Genomic DNA, 20877 nt, shown 5'->3' with positions numbered 1-20877 from the left:
ATTAGAGCTATGGATACCAACCACGACTCCGATTTCCTCAATGAGCTCAGGTGCGTTTGACAGTACACGTATACAGCATGAGCGGGATTCCAGTTAACTTTTCAAAATTTTTGGTTTGAAGCAAACAATAAAGAGGCAGGATACTGGCGACGTCGAATGAAAAACAAACTCCTCGACTTCTAGATCCCAGGTTTTCTCGAACCAAATGTCCAGCGGTAAATTACGCAACAAGGCTTTCGTCTAACGCTACCAATGTCCCATTGCCATCGACTTTCTATTTGTTTATTTGTTTATTTGTTTATTTGTTTATTTGTTTATTTATTTTTATTTTTTTTGAGGAGCGAAGGGGTTTCTGTTCTTGCCAATTCATGTAATAATTTGATAGGCCTAGCGCCCCTAGCGACAACGTCCGAGGACGTAGTCTATGAAAGCAAACAACGAGCAAGCCTACTAGGAGGTACGGGAACAGTGCCTCACGCAACACAGGCCCCATAATATAGGAATAACCCCACAGCATGAAACACGTGGACGATCTCCAGGTTGTCGTCGTCACACTAAACATAGGAAAAGCACGCAATTCCCCAATAATGTTCCATGCCCCAGGCTTTGGGTGCTTATTATTCCCTATATTCGCAGAAAGCCCTGGAAGAGAGCACTTTCCGCGACAAGCGCTAGCACACCGGTATTTCTTCGATATATTAATTGACTTTCCAGAAAAGGACAGGCTTCGATGGGTTATACCTCCAAGTCGGGACGAAGCCTACTCCACTCTGTCTACGGCATATTGTCCTTGTACTGCATCGACGTGGAGCATTTTTCTAGTTTGGAGCAGGAAGTCGTTAGAAGGCGCCCTGGCCCGGTAAATTAAGGGCCTGAACGACAGATCTCACAAGGATTATTCTCATTGCAGATATCCATCGGCAGGTTGCTGGTTTACGCTCGCCTATCTCGCTCTCTTTTTATCTGTTATTCACCCCTCTCCTCAATGCTTTCGTCCAGCTCAACCAGGGAACTAGGACATGTTCTTGGCATCCTTGAGTAAATTCGGACTCCTTAGAAGCTATGATAGTTCTATCGACTTATGTCAATGAGAGTGGTGCCAGCCATGGGCCCCTGACTCGGTGTCACCTCAATACAGTCAGGTCCGGAAAGCACACCTAATGCTTACCGCCATTACGTGTACACGGAGATTATAATCAGAAAAGCTCTACCCAACAGCGAAAGGATCATACATCTGATGGAGAAAGCGATATAGCTAAGCTGCTGCTGGTGACTATCTGTCTCTCAACTGCTACTACCTGGTCCCAAGAAAAAGAGAAGAAGCGTCGCCAAGGACTTCAAGTGAAGCTGGACCGTTGAACATTTTTCTTGTCTTACAAAGAGATAAACCCCATCGGAAAGGGGGTCAACAAGCTAGCATCACTGTTCGAACATTTTGTGAAACCCGTCAATAGCGGCCCATGCGGCTTGAGTGAAGCCACCAGGTAAGTCTGGGTGTAAGGAAAGACACATCAGCGTCGATTTTGTGTAAGCCGAACCGGGCTTGCTTTACAAGATTAAACAAAGGGAGTTTGTCTAACCTCTCTTTAGACTCCACGTGAGTCGCTGGATTTCACAGTTTGAAATGCCACTCGGGCAGGGCATTTGTCATTCGGTAGTAGGCATTTGATAGGCTTGTGATGGCATTCCTCATATCATCCCCTACACTTCATCGTGATACATTAACATGATACTTCTCGCTATTGTAGACCTGTGCACAGGGCTAAAATGGTTCGTGTTGTCCCTCAACGGCCTGCAATCGGGTTGTTTACTGGTGGATGTGTTCTCTAAGACTGATATTTTGGGGGGGAAATTGCTCCAGTACTAGGTCAAGAAAGGTGGCTCAACCCGACGACTGAAGAGGAGGTCCAGGCCCTTATTGCGATACAAAACTAAATGAGTATTCCGTCAAGGAATCAATAGTATTTGCTGTTCTTTCTACTATTGTTTATACTGTATAGACGGAGTACGTCGGACAAGTTGCGCTATCCCAAAGCGGACTAGCGCCACATCTCCGAAATCTTTCCAACCCATCATTCGAATTCCGTCGCGGCCGCTGTGAAAAGCCCGGACAGGTGAATTGCCTCCGTTTCTCCCACACCTGCGGATTTCAGCCCCTCGACCCACACAATGGCTTCAATGCTACCAACTCGGGCGGCCAGGACCATCGCCTGTTCCGCATGCCGCACTATCGTTTGTCCTAGCACGATTGGATCCGCCTCCCTCCTCCGTCGTGGTCTGTCGACATCCACCGAGCAGACACCAGTCGATTATGCAGACAAGCCTCGATGGTCCTATACTCCTCCCAGTGCAAAGGCTCCCTTCAGCTTGCGATTGAATAGCAAGAGACGTGATTACCCAGTCAACACCGATCCGCAGGTCCTTGACGAATTCTACATCCGCATGCTGGGCAATGATGGTGACAAGCTCCTTTCGGACGAAACCAAATGGCTTGCTGTGACGCACAAGAGTTTCGACCAGGGTCGAAGAGGATTCAATGACCGTCTGGCTTTCTTAGGTGTGTAGGAGTCTGGGGATGCGATTCTGCGATTCGCGAGATGCACAGGACTAACCGGCAATTGTACTTTAGGACGACGGATCGTTGAGTTACAGGCTTCTTTGGCCATGGTGCAGAGCCCCGGAAGTGCTGCATCCACCGCTGCCCCTGATGAGTTTGACCGTGTGCCCTTCACGCACCCGGCATTGGAGGGCCTGGAGAACCTCACCCGTCACAAGAATTACTTGATAGGCAAAGCACAGCTTGCGGAGCTTGCGCAGAAGTATGAGCTGCAGAAGGTCCTGAGATGGAGTCCTCGGAAGGTAAGATAATGGAACATCTTTCTCTTCTATAATTTTGCAACATACTGCTTTGACTACAAATGGCTATACTTGACCTTGCTGACAATTATCGATGCCCAGCCCAACAACCTTGCCAGCTCCGGAATCGAACTTGTTCTTGCTCATACGATGTATGCGATCGTCGGTGCCATTTCCCTGGAGAAGGGCGGTCTCGTTGCCAACAAGGTGACACGCGAGCGGATATTAGAACCTTTGGGATTCAAGGCTTAAGTCGGGATATCATTGTTGGGAAATGGCCGCAGGAGCATTTCGAGGCGTTATCACCTTTTCGCTTTCTTGTCTTTTTTATATCTTGGATGTTCTCTGTATGTGTTGGGGGTTCTGGTCATCCACCATATATGTACTTTTACTATGACCATGTCTTATTGATTTTCGAATACCACCCGGAAGGATCCTCTCCTCTGACGGGCCCTCTCTTGTGGAACATGTTAGAGAACGCGCAAAACACTATGAGAATAGAATTGTTTATTAATGATAGATATGTCCGGTTCCTCTGACACCGCCCGAGTAACAGAGTAAAATACGCGGCCAGCTCTTATGGAACCCTCTTTACGATGCATAGTCTTCGCGCCGCTGTATCGCAATTCAGCAATGAAAAACCAGGACCATCGTACAGAATGTACGACAACCCCAGAAATCACAGAAGTAATTTGTACTGGCTTGCACTGTCTAATGGGAGCGTTGGTACAAGAAGAAAAAAAAGTAAGAAGAGGGAAAAAAATTGCGGAAGAAATACTCTCGTGCGAAAAGCACACTAGCCTTTTCAGGAATGGTGTGAGTCCACCCGTGGACCTGAGACTCTGAGCCCGCTAGAGTCGGATAGGCTTGGCTTTCTCTTCTTCAGGCTATACACCGAGCTATGGATGCAGACTCTACGGAGTACTAGCAACACATTTCACACTTTTGTGAAGGCTTTACTCATGAAAGAGATTGCTCTGCATTCTATTATCTACGAGACAATACTTGAAATAGGCTCGGCTCGAGAATCGTCAGTCAGCGTAGTCTGCTGGGACTGCCTGTAAACTTATTGAGCTTGTTCTTACAGATGTACATACTGAGTGGAGCTCAAAGACTTGAGTGAGGGTGATCGATGTTTGTGAGCCTTGAGTCGAATGGTTGAGAACAACTTCATGACCCAGCAATTGAATTGGCCAACCTATCGCCATGCTCCAGGAACAGCTGTGCAAGCGCCAGCCAGACGTAGATAGGAAGACCTTAGGAAGTTTCATATATGATTCGGGACTTTCCTTATAGAACATGGGGTTTATAGAGCTCTCTATGGGCCAAATTCTGCGATTGTACAAGTAATTATTACACGCAAAAGTGGTCTGGTTTCAATTAATGGAACAACGAGAAGGAAGTGCATGGAGAGATAAATAATGGGACGACTGAATGCTTTTGGAATTTCTCGATGTCTTTTCTGTCCGACTTCTCAGTCCCCTGATAGTAGATAGGATGATCATCAATACGTCAGTCCGATCAATAATACTATAGAGTGTGCTATACAGATTCTATAGCGGGCGTCTTCGTCTCAAGTTCATATACTGTATCTCTTGGGAGCTCTATCAGTTGTAGCAGGCATAGAAGACCCGAAGCGGGCGGTCAGGGAAGCGGGTGACATATTGTGTGGCAGTACTCATTATAGTGGAACGGAATTGAGCTGAACGTGTACAGGACTCCTGATAGAGACCCCATCGTCCCATACACTGTCGCTCTCAGGTCAGTCTTCTATTCCGTATTTTTTCCCTGTGAGTTTCTCCACTGGTACTCCATCACCTGAACTTATGATGTGATCCATTTCTGGATTAATGCTGATTGGGAGGTACACTATTTTATCGCAGAATGTACGGCTAGTGTTTCGTTGGCCTCTTACCGTTGAACTAAGCCAGGAGCCTCCCGCCGATTCCTTGCTGCCCTATTGACATCCACCCTTACTTTCACGACTCCCACACGATTTCCAAACCTCCGCGATGGCATCGGCTATCTTCTTTTTAGATTTGAAGGGCAAGGTAGGTAGATGCTTGGCGATATCTCTTTTCAATGACCGCTATACCCACCATGCATTCTTGCGCTCACCGTCAAATAGACCCTTCTAGCCCGAAACTACCGCGGAGACATTCCCATGTCCGCGGTCGAGAAATTTCCTATCCTCCTTAGTGACGCAGAAGAAGAAAGCTCCGCCGTACCGCCATGCTTCTCTCATGAAGGCATCAACGTATGTTATGTCCGCAATCGCATCAGTTTTCGCACTCGCTCCCCGCCCGTCCCCGCAGCCCGCTTTGCTTCCCTTCATCCCCTATAACGGCCCGCCTCTACTGCGACACTTCATTTGGGCACCAGGTAGCCATTAGCCTTTTCACGCCATCTTACTGACAAGTCATCGTGTATCTAGTATCTCTATATCCGCCACAGCAACCTTTATATTCTCGCGTTGACAAAGAAGAACACTAATGCGACCGAAATCCTCCTCTTCCTCCACAAAATTGTGGAGGTCTTCACGGAATACTTCAAAGTCTTGGAGGAAGAGAGTATTCGCGACAACTTTGTTATCATCTATGAATTGCTCGATGAGATGATGGACTTCGGATACCCACAAACTACGGAGAGCAAGATATTGCAAGAGTAAGACGACAATTGTGACCGAACATGACGGAAGGCAGTGTTGCTCATATGGTTTCAGGTACATCACACAAGAGTCGCATAAGCTCGAAGTTCAAGCGCGTCCCCCTATTGCCGTCACCAATGCGGTCTCCTGGCGAAGTGAAGGCATTCGCTATCGGAAGAACGAAGTCTTCCTTGACGTTGTCGAATCTCTGAATCTCCTCGTATCTGCGTCTGGAAATGTCTTGCGATCTGAGATCCTGGGTGCTATCAAGATGAAGTGTTACCTAAGCGGTATGCCAGAACTTCGTTTGGGTTTGAATGACAAGGTTATGTTTGAGACGACGGGTCGTGCCACAAGAGGCAAAGCTGTCGAGATGGAGGACGTTAAATTCCATCAATGCGTTCGTCTTTCGAGATTCGAGAACGATCGTACGATCAGTTTTATACCCCCGGATGGAGAGTTCGAGCTCATGAGTTATCGTCTAAACACGCAAGTGAAACCCCTTATCTGGGTCGAATGCCTGGTGGAGTCGCACTCAGGCTCTCGGATGGAGTATATGTTGAAGGTAGGCGATCTGGAAACGCCGAACACCTGTGTCGCCTCCAAACTAATATTCCTCTTCTCTGTAGGCCAAAGCACAATTCAAGCGCCGCAGCACGGCCAACAATGTGGAGATCCTCGTGCCTGTGCCGGAAGATGCAGACTCGCCGCGATTCCGCACGAACATTGGAACGGTTCACTATGCGCCAGAGAAGTCCGCTATTATCTGGAAGATCAAGCAGTTCGGTGGTGGAAAGGAGTTCCTGATGCGCGCTGAGCTTGGTCTCCCATCCGTCAAGGGAGACGACGAGCACGGAGGTGGTATGACTGGGGGCTTCGGAGGTAGCATGGGCGGCACTGGAGGCGGCAAGGCCAAACGGCCCATAAACGTCAAATTCGAAATTCCTTACTTCACCACAAGTGGTATTCAAGTACGCTACTTGAAGATCACTGAACCTAAGGTATGCTGCTTCATTCTACTTGCGTCCTATCCTTTACCTTCTATGAGTCCACGACTAATAGTCATTTCACAGCTTCAATACCCCTCCCTGCCTTGGGTCCGTTATATCACGCAGTCAGGCGACATTGCGGTCCGTATGCCAGATATACAATGATTTAAAGCGTTTAATAGTGTCAATAGATATACTTCCTTCCCTTTCTATTTTCTAGCGTTACATAACATCTACACCCTTAACTGAAGGTTAAGCCAAGGGGTTAGTCGATTGGTAGATGTGTAGAATCATTACAGTGCGTTGGGTTGCCACAACATATCTGTAGTTTCCACATCGACCTTGGTCAAAGTTCAGTATGCTGCATGCGTTTTGCAAACCTACGACAAAAGCTAGAGCACCGAACACGTATTACTAAGGCTGCAATTACGAGAAACCATAAGTTTCAAGCTTATCATATTGACTTCAAGTATTCCTATACACGCCACTCCTTACAAGAACACAACCGTACTCTGTAAGTTACCTTAGCACCATGCCAAGATCCGAACGATCACTCAACTTTAGCCCTGGCTTATGTAACCAAAACTCATGGTTCTAAATATAGAACAAAGGTGCTTTGGTCTAGTGGTAGGACGTCACGTTGTGGCCGTGCCAGCCCCGGTTCGATTCCGGGAAGCACCACATAACTTTTTTCTTTTTGAGCAAACCTAAACCCTTCTCCTTCTTCTCCCTTCTATTTATTCTCGGCGATTTGGGCCGCATCGAAAAACAGGGATCGCTCGGTACCAAGGACCACGGTTCTAGTTTTGTGGCTCCGTGTCTTAGATTTTTTTACGCATGTATGACTAAGCGGACCTCAAGCACCACGGTTCTAATTTTGTGGCTCCGTGTCTTAGATTCTTTTACGCTTGTATGACTAAGCGGATCTCAAGAATTCCTTTTTATTGAATCCTTGTAATGATCGACATGATCTTGTAAACGTACGCAGTGTCAAGATCAAAGGCTAAGAAATCTCAATTTTGAAACGTTGGTAGCTTGGTATATGGGGTAGTTGCGTTGCTATATATCTTGGCGGACGGAGCTCTCCACGTAATGGATTGTCCTCCGTATGGTAGTTAGGTATTGCAGAAGCTAAGATTTGCCTAGGCGCGTGTGTGAATTTAAGTTGTTTCTTATTTAGTGCATTCTTGATGAAAGCATTAGCAGGTGAGGAAAGTTATTCTCCTTGTCGGGTTTACGGAGTAAACGGTTTCTATAGATTGATAAGATTGATCACGAGAACGGAAAGACATCCGCCTATTATCTGCAAGACAGGGAAGGAATGGGCCAGTGAGAGAGATGATAATTTTTAATCTTAATCTTAATTTCTTTGGGTGCCTAAGTAGACCCTGAAAGTCCAAGTTGACAATTAGAGAGGCATTATTGGCTTTTTCTATAGTGTTGATTATGAATTTATGACAGGACTCGGCCATTGCAAGGCGTAAGGAATAGTAATGGAGAGCCCATCATAGGGCGGTGGAGTCGAGAACGCCGCAGTTCGGAGGCGGAGAGTCGTCAGCACATATCGGGATTGTATCTGCCGGACCGGATTACAATGGTTGCGTTGAAGCACACGACAGGATGGGAGGAACGTCATTACAGTTAGAAAGTGATTGATTTCCTCATTTCCTTCTCCTCGGGCCAAACTATGGGCGCGCCACACCACGGTCACAAAGAACATAGTGTCCTGACTTTGGCGGTCTTTGTTGACCTACACTATTTTACTGCCACTATTAACAATTAGTACTGAATTGGACTTACGTACCCGGCCTGATGCCGCTGACGCACCCCCTGCGGTGGAGGGCCCATCCATCACCAACGCCCGGATCCTCATCCAACCTCCGTTGTTCCATAGGTAGGTTTCGAGTAGGGCGTCCCGGCTTTGTTCTATCTTTTCGGTCTCAGCTGCGCGTTCTGCGCACATCGGCCACCTCGTTTCCCTCGCGCCATAAGAACTCCGCCAGATCCCTCATCCCTTTTAACTCTGTCAATGCTTCTCGCCTCCCACCCCCTTCCTTAACCACCACGACTACTATTAACACACCCCTACATCTGATGGCGACGCAAACCAGAAGCCATGGTGGCCACGGCGGTCACCATCACCATCACCACGGCGGCAATGTGTACCTGACTTCCACAAACAAGAACGACGCCGGCGTTCGGATTACGCGGATCGGCCTGGTCGCCAACCTTGCGATGGCAATTGGCAAATTTATCGGAGGCTACGTCTTCCACTCGCAAGCGTTGATCGCCGACGCCTACCACGCCCTTACAGATCTCGTTTCGGACATTCTCACGCTGGGGACAGTCGCTTGGTCGCTCAAGCCCCCATCTGAAAGGTTCCCGAACGGCTACGGAAAGATTGAGAGCATCGGCGCGTTGGGTGTGAGTGGGCTATTGCTCTGTGGAGGCGTTTTTATGGGCCTGAACTCCGGTCAAGTTCTGTTGGACCAGTTCTACCCCCAGGCGGCGGAGGCGATCTCTCACTTGGGACACGGCCATTCGCATAGTCACGGAATCGACATTCATGGCCCCAGCATTCATGCCGCATGGTTGGCTGCTGGGTCCATTGTGGTAAAGGAATGGCTGTACCACGCAAGTGAGTACCTTGGGGTTGCCCTTCGATCTTATCTGAGAGCTAACGGTTATTGTGTAATGTAACAGCTATGAAAGTCGCCAATGAGCGCAAGTCGTCTGTTTTAGCCTCGAACGCTATCCACCACCGCATTGATTCCCTGACCAGCATTGTCGCTCTGTTCACCATTGGCGGCACGTACTTATTTAAAGACGCCTCTTGGCTAGATCCTGTGGGTGGACTCCTTATCTCATTGATGGTCATCAAAGCCGGATGGGGAAATACATGCTCGTCACTTCTGGAGCTGGCCGATACTGCCGTGGACGATGAGATCAAGGAATCGGTGCAGAAGGCCGCTTCTAAGGCGCTCGCGAAATTGCAGGATAACAATGCGATTAAGATCCGCGACGTTCAGGGTATGAAATCTGGTCAGAACTATCTCATGGATATTGAACTGGCAGTGCCGGGAGCATGGCCCATCAATCGATCTCGGGAAATCGAGGAAATTGTCAGAACAGCCATCGGAGCGGGCGTCCGCGGCGTTAAGCGAGTCAAAGTGCGATTTATCCCCCTCGAGCATGAAGAGTTGAATTTCTCCGAAGAATTCATCCCTGCCGAAGTTGCATCCCAAGCCAACCCGGAACCGGAGGATGGTGACGCGGACTGTGAAGCGCACGGGCATGATCATGGGCATGATGTGCACGAACATGATGCTCGCAAGAGGCGTTAAGGAGGCATCTTTATTTTTTGCTTTATATTATTTTGCATGTTTTGCTTTGTATCGAGCCTGTTGAAGCTCTTGTGTGTTTGCATAGTTCGTGTCCCGTTTTGCACATTGGACCTCGAAGGATCATGTGATACCCCATAAATACACTGACTGGAGATGATATCTCCATGCCCTATTTATTTGCTGGTGAAGATTGTGGCCGGTGAAAGTTAGATCACACGGAGGAAGGGATTATTTGGAAGGTGTGAAGAAACGATTGGATGTAGGGGAGGGAAGAAGTCGATAGAGGAGGACGCCAGCCATGGCTGGCAAACCATGTACAGTATGTACATATATTGGCTGAATAGAATCTACAGCACATACTGCGGGCTTCTTGTGAACCGTCCAGATCTTCTCTGGAGACGTTGATTGTACAGTAGAAGTAGCTTTCGGTACTCGTGTGGGCAACTCAGTGGAAGTAACGCCCATCAATCCCTCCGAACTATATCCCGCCACTGCATCCAGTGTATGCGGAGCGAATCCCATTGGACGGATGTTTTAAGCAATGATATTCAGGCGCCATGTGACCAATTGACCAATATGATGACTACTCCTTATCTCATGCTTATATCACTTTCCAGTTGGCATTGTGTGTTACAAGTTTCTTCCTGAAGTCGCCAGATACACCCTCTTGTGGCGTACTCTAGACCTATCATGCTGGACCCCAGTATCATCTCATTTGCTGTGGCAAGGACAGCAGAAGTACATATGACGTGGACACAGGTCATACGCTTCCGTTTCAAAATCTGATATAGCCAGAGAATAAGTTTCCAACCTAGATATTGCGGTGACGTTTCCATTGTAGACCGACTTTACAAAATGTATGTGACAAGCCAATCAACTCAGCAGGAGTTGATAACAACATGTTTAATTTGAAAAATTAGCCATGAAAAAATTGAAATGAAGAATGGCAAAAACAACAATATCTGAGATTCCTTATCGTAATGGCCAATTGTTTGAGAAAAATCAGCCAAGCAGTTCTCGACTGGTCTTGGGTTGTTCACGAGGTACGATCGCAGCGTCCACGTGAACCAGGATAAAAGCGTTCTAGACGTTCGATCGTGACGAATATAGATTAAATCTAGAGCAGAAAGTAAGCAACTCGCAATAAGGGTCCCCCTGTCTAGTGTGGAAGATCGAATTTAACAGAGCCCTTTCACCATTCATCGGGTAAATTGGGTAAATTCCCGGTGGTGGTGAAGTGGGTCTATAAATAAAAAAGATGTGCAAAAAATTATACTAGTTGCAGGTGATCTCTTTCTTTTTGACATCACGATGTGCAATTGGGGTTCAATGGCTGGAGAACAAGCAAAAAAGCATGCCAGAATCAAAAGTACGGAGGACGCAGTGGGTAATTGATTGGCTCTCTGGGGTAATTTTCGATTGTAATGGAGAAAAATTCAGAATGTATTGCAAAAGTGGGTTCTGAAGTGGCCAAAGTGGGAAGGAGAAGGGGGGATAAATTGCGGGTTGAATTGGGGAATGTTCGCAATCGGAGATCACGATAGAAGATGGAGTAATGAAAAAGACATGCCATTTAATGACCCAATTTTTATGCTTGCCAGTGGGACTCTTATTTAACACTGTTCTCTCTTTCTTTATCCTCGTTGCGCCCCGTCGTTGTTCATCTTTCTTCTTTTCTTATTCTTTGTTCTCTTATCGGTGTGACTACTTACTTATCGACGTCATCTCCCACCGCATATTCACCGTCTGTCGTTGACAAACTTTTGTCACTCAATTGAACTGAATTAATGACTTGAAGACCTCCACTACACAACAGAGAGATAGAAAAGAGAATTGCACAATCCCTGTCACAATGCAAGGCCCATTGTACATCGGTTTCGACCTTTCCACCCAACAACTCAAAGCTCTAGTCGTCAACTCCGACCTGAAAGTCGTCTACGTCTCCAAATTCGACTTTGACGCTGACTCCCGCGGATTCCCTATCAAAAAAGGTGTTATCACCAATGAAGCCGAGCATGAGGTCTATGCCCCTGTGGCATTGTGGCTCCAGGCCCTGGACGGCGTCCTCGAGGGTCTGAAGAAGCAAGGCTTGGATTTCGCCCGTGTGAAGGGCATCAGCGGTGCTGGACAGCAGCACGGGAGTGTGTACTGGGGACAGGATGCGGAGCGTCTCCTCAAGGAATTGGACTCTGGCAAGTCCCTGGAGGACCAGCTGAGCGGGGCCTTCTCCCATCCATATAGTCCCAACTGGCAGGATTCCAGTACGCAGAAGGAGTGTGATGAGTTTGATGCCTTCCTGGGCGGCGCGGATAAGTTGGCTAATGCTACAGGAAGCAAGGCACATCATGTACGTTTGTTATTGCCCTCTACTTCTCTCCCTTTCTTTACTTTCCGAAAATTCCGGTTACGAGCGCTATACTAATGATCATTCCTTTGGTAGAGATTCACCGGCCCCCAGATTCTGCGCTTCCAGAGAAAATACCCCGAGGTATACAAGAAGACCTCGCGAATCTCACTCGTCTCCTCCTTCCTTGCATCCCTTTTCCTGGGCCACATCGCCCCTTTGGATACCTCAGACGTCTGCGGCATGAACCTCTGGAACATCAAGCAAGGTGCCTACGACGAGAAGCTCCTGCAACTCTGCGCCGGCCCCTCCGGCGTGGAAGACCTCAAGCGCAAGCTCGGTGCCGTCCCCGAAGATGGAGGTATCAACCTAGGCCAGATCGACCGCTACTACATAGAACGCTACGGCTTCAGCTCAGACTGCACCATCATCCCCGCAACAGGCGACAACCCAGCCACCATCCTGGCTCTGCCACTGCGTCCCTCCGACGCAATGGTTTCCCTGGGAACCTCCACCACCTTCCTTATGTCCACTCCCAACTACATGCCCGACCCAGCCACACATTTCTTCAATCATCCCACCACAGCAGGCCTGTACATGTTCATGCTTTGCTACAAGAATGGCGGCCTAGCTCGAGAACATATCCGTGATGCCATCAACGATAAACTAGGCATGGCCGGGGACAAAGACCCGTGGGCTAACTTCGATAAGATCACACTGGAAACGGCACCTATGGGTCAGAAGAAGGATTCTGATCCAATGAAGATGGGCCTCTTTTTCCCTCGGCCGGAGATCGTCCCGAATCTGCGGGCTGGACAGTGGCGGTTTGATTATAACCCTGCTGACGGCAGTCTGCATGAGACGAATGGTGGGTGGAACAAGCCTGCCGATGAGGCTCGTGCTATCGTCGAGAGCCAGTTCCTTTCTCTTCGCTTGCGCTCTCGTGGTCTTACCGCTAGTCCCGGACAGGGTATGCCCGCTCAGCCGCGACGGGTGTATCTCGTCGGTGGTGGATCGAAGAATAAGGCTATTGCCAAGGTGGCAGGTGAGATCCTTGGTGGAAGTGATGGAGTGTATAAGCTAGAGATTGGCGATAATGCCTGTGCGCTAGGAGCGGCCTACAAGGCCGTCTGGGCATTGGAGAGGAAAGATGGACAGACATTTGAGGATCTGATTGGACAACGGTGGAGGGAGGAGGACTTCATCGAGAAGATTGCAGATGGATACCAGAAGGGCGTCTTTGAGAAGTACGGGGCTGCCCTTGAGGGATTCGAGAAGATGGAATTGCAGGTCCTGAAACAGGAGGGTGAGACACGGTGATATCTCTCGCTCCTCTTCCGTTGTAGAAAAAGCATCTATGGATATCTTCATGAAAATATTGCCTTTAATGACTCTGCGATCTTGGATGGTTTGGATTGGATTCTATTTTCCGGTTTGGATTCAGCTAGTACCCTATATAGTTCGGTTATACATATAAAAGTGAATGATATGATAGTATATTCTCAGTGTCCTTCATTTCTATTTGCTAACTATCTTATCTTAAAAACATCCGCATCATCTCTCATGAATAACCTGAAGTCTACACACAAATGCATTGCCTCCATATAGAAAGTAGAAAGTCAAGACGGTAATCAAACCTCCCGACGTGCATAAGGTATCTGTTGAGCTCCGACGATAGGTACCAATCAATCAACCAACTAACACCCTCAGCCCCATCCCTGTCTGCTACCTCGACCATTACCTCCTTTCTTTCCTTTTTTTTAAAAACGAGATATTTTATATGGGATATCGGAAAGTCCTTTTGTTTTTCTTTTCTGCACTCTGTTGAAGACAAAGGCAGTAATCAACGCCTGGGTTATGCAAGTATGCATCGCGAACTATATACCTTTCTTTTTTCTTTTTCTTGAGTTTGCTTTTCCTGGGAAAATAAAAGAGGAATTGCCGGCGACAGAGCTATCAGTGTAAAGGATCACATGAGAACATCAGTCATCAAACCAAACCGTGGGGGAATCTAAGAGGAAGAAAAACAGTGAGAATGATCGAGGAGCATAAGGGAAAAGCAAGAATATGAAATGCAAAAGGATCATGCGCTCAATCGCTGGATAAAGGACTAGGGTTGTTGTTAGCTGGAGGTCTTTTTAAGTCAACCGCTACCTGGCTGTACATACCGGGAAGAACTGCCGGAATCCCTTCAAGTCTAGCTGGCCTAATGCGTTCAAGAACTCCTCTATGAGTTCACCACCCATTCCCATGCCGGGCAATTCTTGGTCACGAAGGTACTGGATATACTCCATGCCGGTCTTGCAATAAATGGTGCGCTGCAATCCTCCAGCTTCGGCGAGAACCTGCTTGGCCTGTGCGTCTTTGGGATTGAAGGATGGGGTGGCGGGAAGTGCCCAACACAAGGGCGACATTCGGCTGATCATGAACTGGGCGAATCCGGGGAGAGCAACCTGCTGGGAGGCGCCATTCGTCGCCTCCGGTGCGATGTCAGGACCGCCCCAGGAGCTGCCCATCTTGGAGAGTACAGAGAATGCCATCTTCGCGGTGGTAAAGTCCTCGATGTCTTTGGCGAAGTGTTCGATGGTTGTGATGACGGTATCGAACATGGGTTGGTTTCCTGATTATGTTAGTCTCTGTTTTCAACCCGTGGCGGAAGGGATGAGACTCACTCTCGCTGATGATCACGGCACCCAAATCATTATTCAAAACCGCCAATAAGAAATTCAAGTACTCCCGCTTCAACTCCGCAAGCTGAATCTCGTCGTCGGTACCGGTAGTGGGATCGGCAATGCCGGCGAACACCCGTTGTAGGAAAGGCGTCAACAGTGTATCGAGTATCGCGTAGATTTCGCCCTTAAACCCGAAGATGACTTGGTCCAAAAGACGCAAGAAAAGAGCCATTTCATCCCGAGTGGAAGTCTGGGTTAGTAGGCCATCGATCCATCTCGGGAGCTGTGGGAGAATTCGAGAGCCAAGGACACCAATGAGTCTAGAAAAGGCGAATCGGGCGGCTGTCCTGATATTGAAAGAAGTTTTAAGGGACTCAAGAGCAACAAGAGTAGCCTCAGACACCTGCAAGAATGCCTCAGAAACCTCAGGCGCGGGTAGCGAGGTCGGAGAACTGGTTCCTGGCATCCAATCCGAGAAGCCTTTTGCCAATGTTCCAAGGGCCATAATATCGTGATGTATTTGTAACAAAGCCCTCTCGTCGTTGGACTTCGCCGGCGCCAGATTTTTCTCCATGTCCATGAACACAGGGTTTAGTACTGACTGCACATACAGGACCTGCTTGTCGGCAGCGACAGTCGGGGTGGAACAAATAATGCCAACGGCTTCGAATAGGTAAAGCTGGCTGTTGAAAACAGCATCTGCGGACCCTTCATGATCCTCCGACGACATTTCATCACCGTCAGCGCCTTCTGTAGGAATTTCCGCCTGGATCACCAAAAGATCGCCTAGGGCCTGGACGACTGTCTGCGCAACATTGCCGATATGGCTTCTCAGTTGCTTGACTAAACGCTGGAAAAGATACCAGGATCTGGTTTTAACCTTCTTCGTGGGGTGATGAACAAGTTGAAGGAAGCTTTCCAAGACACCGGGGATGAGATTAGTGTGGTACAGGAAGAATGAACTGTAACGAACACAGATTTCCATGTACTGTAACTGGGTCGCCGGATGGGTGAAGGAGCGAATATCTGTAGATGGTCAGAGGAAGCGCACAAGATCCCTGATCCCTGATACCTACCGGACTCTACCATTCTTGACATCATCTCAATTAGTCGCTCTGCTGCCTGATTGTTGGGTTGATTCTTGGTGTAGAGACTGCCTGCCTTCACGGCAATGTCTCCAAAGAGGAACATTTCATGCAAGGCAAGGTCCAGATCACGCCAGTCTAACTGCGCACCCGACTGTCGTAGGTTCTCGAAGGTAGTTGCAACAACTTCGGAGACAGCGTCTATGTAGAGCTGTTCGTTCACAGAAGCGACAGTTTGTTGCATAATGGCTAGTCTCTTGCGGAGTTCCTGGAACTCTGCCTCGTCAGTTTGGTCATCCTCGTCGCCCCATGAGGAAGTCTCGTCGTATCGCATCTTGGCAATGATGGCCTTCAAGATAGGGAGTAAGATGGGAGAATGCTGGGCGGTAAGAGAAGGGTCGGTCTTGGAGACCTTTCTCAAGTATTGAAGGAGGTCGCTGCCACAGGGGATGACGGTCGAGCAGACCTCGTCGTATTCATCGGAAAAGTATCTCAGGATGTGCGGAAGGAAAGCCTGCAATAGCCCATTGGCCTTCTCCCTGCATTCTGCGGAGATGTTCTCCTGTTCCAAAGCCCGTACAATATCAACCACTGTACTATTGACTAGCTTCGCAACTGTTTCAGCCAGATCCGTATCGTATTTGAAGGTAAACCTATTCTCACAAAGAGGGGGGCTGTTGGAGAGCTGAGAAACGATGGTGTCCAGATTCAAGAAAATAATCATATCAATCTTATCCTCCGGCTTCATCTTTTTGCCGATAATTTCCGTAAAAACGTCGACTGCTGCATCCCGCACCTTCTCTTCTCCTGCCCTGAGCTCCGCCTTCTGTGCCCGGGCCAGTTGCTGGAACAAGAGATCGAGCATTGTCTGATTGACCACGAGGCTGATATCAATCCAGCCAACCCAGGAACCAACTGCCTTCAAACACATTTCTACGATCAAGTCGTTGCCGTCCCGCCATTCTGACAAAATCTGTTGCCACGAGCTTGCGATCTTTTGCATGTCCCTCATTCGAATGAGGTCCTTTAGCGAGTTTGCCCTATCCTGTTCCGTGCGAGACCTGGAAACGAGGACATCACCAATTTCATCGTGGATAGAATTGACGACTCGAAGGTAGAATACAATTCCCAGCATATTGTCAGGCGACGTGCTGGAGGCACCCTTGTATGTTAAGCTCAAGAGATCATCGAAGAAGGACTCCCAGCCGCTACCGTAGAGTGCCGAGAAGAGGAAGGTAATCGTCTGGGCGATTTTGTTCTGAATGTTGGGAGGATCTGGGTTTGCATTCTCCTGTCCATAAACCTGGCGGAGGTAGTTCATGAGGCCGTCCCGGACATATCCTAGAGCCTGAGGGTCAATCAGTCCAGCCTGGGCGGCACTGTTTACCACCTCTAGTGCTACGTGTCGTATGATCTCAGAGTGCTGGGGAGTCTTTGTGAAGAGGGCGAGGCAGACTTGCCATCCCGAGGGGTCGGTACGGAGTTGGTTCAGGTAATCAAAGGCTTGCGCCTTGAGGGCTTGGTCTGAGGAAGGATTCCAGGCGATTTCTATGGCATTCGCTACCTATGTGATTACATATTTGTCAGGTTCAAGATATCATAAAGAGCTTTATGAGATTAATTGTTTATGCAAACATGCGCAGGGAGGGGTATGAGGGGAGAGGAGGGGAGGGCAAATGGCGGGGTGGGCACTTTTTTTCGTGTCCCTTTTTAAATGAAAAAGAAAAAAGTAAAAAAAAAAGAAAAGATAATTTAACTCGAATGAACTCAAGTGCAACATTGAATCCATACCTGTTCTTCCATCTTCGACCAGCCGAGCTGCCTTCGGAGTCAGTAGACTCAGAAAGCAAATCGAATGACGGTATTCAAAGGGGGAAAAGTCGATGTAGTTGGGTTAAAATTCAATGGCGGCGGAGAGTCATATCACAGAGAGGGCCGTTTATCGAATCATGACTAGTGCGTTGGAGCAGCAATCGGTGGTCTCGGGGGGTTTAGACTAGTGGCAGAGACCCAGTTAGTCGGGTAGACGAAAAATTTGTCGATGGATCCATTGGGCTCACCGGACAGACAACAGAAGAGGAGTTGAATCCTTTCCAGACACACTGAGAAACCGCACAGTCGGCTGACTACGTCACTTTGTGTAGATGAAACAAGAGAAGAAAAATATGACTTGAGGTACAGTTGGCATGGATGTCATTGTGTGTGGCTGTAAACTTGGTCACCCGCCGAAAAGGGAAAGGGGCGCGTGCTTCCCGAGGGCCCTTGGCTGCCGGCGGATTCAGGCAGCATGCCTTAGCTCTTCTCGGTTAAAGGCGTTTTATGTCTCGAGAAGCTTAGCCCTCCATCCTGCATCCTTTTCTTTACCACTATAACCCCCGCAGCATGCACGTCTAGCAATATAGGTCAATCATGTTGGCGCTATCCGACTAACAACACAAGACAGATAATTGGAAATAACTTTCGTGCTCTTTCTCTCCTAACAATCATGCCCAACCTATCTCATTTTGGTCTCAACTTTATCTATGTTATTAACAAACTCTCACAACAACTTTTGAAAAATGCTTCTGTTGCTCGAGATACTCATATGCTTCTCTCACCTGGTATAGAGCAAACACCTTTTCATCAAGTACGGGCCTAATGTCATTCTCTCCGATGAGTTGGTTGATAGCGTGAAACTGAACCCTGGTCCGAAGAAGCAATCCACGTGAGGTACATAGATAACTCAGACCATCCATCAAGCTGGGCATATCGGGACGGGATGCTCCGCCTAAAAGCCCTGCTAGTGCGATGACTCCTTCCGGCCTGATAGCCTTTAGTGGCTGAGAAAGGGTAGATGCACCGCCCACATCAACAATCAAGTCGTGTGCACCTAGTGATTTTAACTTGGACGCTTTAGCGTCGTTGCTAGTTGTTGCTATCACCGTTGCACCCGAAGCTAGGGCAAACTAATGGTTTGACAAGTTAGCACCTATACCTCAACGGGCACACATACAGCCAGGCTAGTCAAAGGGAGGTATTTACCTGCAGAGCAGCAATAGAAACACCTCCTGTTCCTTGCACCAACACTACACTTCCCTTCTTGGGTTCTCTCCCCTGAAGCCCGAACAGCGAGTTCCACGCCGTTAGACCAGAACAAGTCAATGTAGCGGCTTCATCGAAAGACAAATTATCAGGCATCTTCACCAGCGACGTTTAATGGTATACGCCATGACCCCGCAAAGTCCCGTCCACGTGCTGACCAAGTCCGGCTCCTATACGGCAAAGGTAGCGGGCGTACCATCCGCCATGTGGGTCGTCAGATGGGTGCAGACTCTATTTCCAGGCTTGAAAGTGCAGACATGGGATCCAACGGCCTCTACGACACCCGCTCCATCTGATGCTGGAACAATGTTGTCTTTGATAGTCAGATTGAGCTTTCCCTAATTCTTATTAGTACGGATTAGATGCAACGTGTGGGAGAGAACGATGTCTAAGGTTTAGTTACCAATGCAATAGCAAGATCACGGTAATTCAAAGATGCTGCATGGATTTTGATCCGTACATCATGGCCCCCAAGAGTAGGGAGAGGATGATTCTCAACGGATTTGAGGCTTGAGATTCCTTTTTGGCCAGTGAGGGTCCATGCTGGGGTTTGAGATGCCATTGTTGGAGGGGGGGTATATGTTCTGAATCACCTAGATGCTCGGTTTCCTATATAACATTGAGGAGGGTGTTCCATATTTACTCTTATATCCTGCTGAACACTGGGCTTGAATCATGGCGACCCAATTATTTTGGAGTAATTGAATCCATGGGGGCCGATGCCCTTCCCGTTTGGGCGAGAGCCAACGACATTTGGGTTTAGTGAAGTCAAATCATGCCAAGTGATTGGGTGATCCGAAAGCCCGAGAATAACATTAGTAATGCTATGCTTTGAAATGCCTATCTTGCGCTATTTCCAATTGAGAGGCAAGCTGGATTGTGAAGTTTGGACTTGTTGCTAAGGTGCCTTGGGAGAGCGCCTTCGACACAGGTTTGAAGATGTAGTTTATTTAATCAACTAATAAGTGCCACGAGTTCTCAGCTAGACTGCTTTTGATCGAGTTCCAGCAGTGAATTGATGCCGACATATGTGGTCTAGGATCGTGAATTTGAAAGATATTTGAGCCAATTCATCTGAGTTTGATGCGGCCAGAGTGCTTAGCAGGGTACAGTCTCTGTCACGTAAGATAGTCAAGCTGGAGACGTATATAACGAGATTCTCTTAGGTCTTTTTTAAAAAGTGCACATGCTGCGGCCCCTTTCACTGCTGAGGTAATTGTAAGTGTTTGCTGATCAAGTGAATACTATAGTACTAGTCATTTCTCCAATGACGGCTCATGACAACATTGATGACCACGTTAGGACCTCAACAACCTTTATTTCCTAATCCGATTGCCTCAAGGCCGTACCTGCCACAAAAACAACTTATTAGGCTTTGCCCCGAGTTCAAAATGAGAGAAATAGTAAATGATCTTGATCAGGAACTTGCCAAACAATCTGAGTTACTTGACGATCAATTTCCTCTCGTTTGTCTACCATTAACGAAAGAGAACCTGACACTACTAATATGTCAACAGAGTCAAACACAATGCCACCACCTCGTTCGGTATCATCTCTGTCTCGATCGTCAAGTTCACAAAGACTGAGTGATTCGACGTATCGTAAACGAGTACTTTCTCGTGCAGGAATCAAGGTTGATGCGAACTTGCCCATGGAAGTGCAAAATCAAATAAACATCATTCTCCAAACCCCACCAGTGGATACCTCAACCCTCGAATCCCTAGCGTTAAAGCTTCAAAGTGATTCGAACGAGCTCATTGCAACTCAAGCGGGTGAAGAGGAGTGGACAAGTCTTTTACAAGACATTGTCAAAGCATTGAAATCTACTACCATACATTGTGCACGAAGCCGAGGTACAT

At 48.0% G+C, this 20877-nt stretch overlaps 5 protein-coding genes and 1 non-coding gene across 6 annotated transcripts; 5 read left to right on the top strand and 1 right to left on the bottom strand.

Moving 5' to 3' along the window:
• Positions 1 to 2169: 2169 nt before the first annotated feature.
• AO090020000599 (mitochondrial 54S ribosomal protein mL57) lies at positions 2170 to 3108 on the top strand (the record flags this gene model as incomplete). The annotated part of the gene is made up of 3 exons (XM_001824839.3): positions 2170 to 2557; positions 2630 to 2859; positions 2959 to 3108. 3 exons carry the CDS (start codon positions 2170 to 2172, stop codon positions 3106 to 3108), a joined length of 768 nt encoding a protein of 255 aa, XP_001824891.1.
• A 559-nt stretch (positions 3109 to 3667) lies between these two features.
• AO090020000601 (uncharacterized protein) lies at positions 3668 to 6722 on the top strand (the record flags this gene model as incomplete). The annotated part of the gene is made up of 4 exons (XM_023237923.1): positions 3668 to 3672; positions 5579 to 6068; positions 6133 to 6504; positions 6684 to 6722. The coding sequence occupies 4 exons, from the start codon at positions 3668 to 3670 to the stop codon at positions 6720 to 6722; spliced, it is 906 nt and encodes a 301-aa protein (XP_023092910.1).
• A 380-nt stretch (positions 6723 to 7102) lies between these two features.
• On the top strand, positions 7103 to 7173 carry AO090020t00007. The gene has a single exon. It is a non-coding gene; the product is annotated as a tRNA-His (tRNA).
• A 1413-nt stretch (positions 7174 to 8586) lies between these two features.
• Positions 8587 to 9836, top strand: AO090020000602 (cation diffusion facilitator family transporter; the record flags this gene model as incomplete). The annotated part of the gene is made up of 2 exons (XM_023237922.1): positions 8587 to 9130; positions 9235 to 9836. The coding sequence occupies 2 exons, from the start codon at positions 8587 to 8589 to the stop codon at positions 9834 to 9836; spliced, it is 1146 nt and encodes a 381-aa protein (XP_023092911.1).
• Positions 9837 to 11688: 1852 nt separating this feature from the next.
• On the top strand, positions 11689 to 13500 carry AO090020000603 (xylulokinase; the record flags this gene model as incomplete). Its single annotated transcript, XM_001824842.3, has 2 exons — positions 11689 to 12183; positions 12277 to 13500. 2 exons carry the CDS (start codon positions 11689 to 11691, stop codon positions 13498 to 13500), a joined length of 1719 nt encoding a protein of 572 aa, XP_001824894.1.
• Positions 13501 to 14330: 830 nt separating this feature from the next.
• On the bottom strand, positions 14331 to 19224 carry AO090020000604 (Ran GTPase-binding protein LOS1; the record flags this gene model as incomplete). The annotated part of the gene is made up of 4 exons (XM_023237920.1): positions 14331 to 14800; positions 14853 to 15878; positions 15929 to 17497; positions 19215 to 19224. 4 exons carry the CDS (start codon positions 19222 to 19224, stop codon positions 14331 to 14333), a joined length of 3075 nt encoding a protein of 1024 aa, XP_023092912.1.
• Between the last annotated feature and the right edge of the window lie 1653 nt (positions 19225 to 20877).

Source organism: Aspergillus oryzae, chromosome 6 (assembly GCF_000184455.2).
Source record: "Aspergillus oryzae RIB40 DNA, chromosome 6".
In the NCBI taxonomy this organism is placed as follows: domain Eukaryota; kingdom Fungi; phylum Ascomycota; class Eurotiomycetes; order Eurotiales; family Aspergillaceae; genus Aspergillus; species Aspergillus oryzae.
Note: the sequence above shows the minus strand (reverse complement) of the source record. Positions and strands in the feature narration are given on the sequence as shown.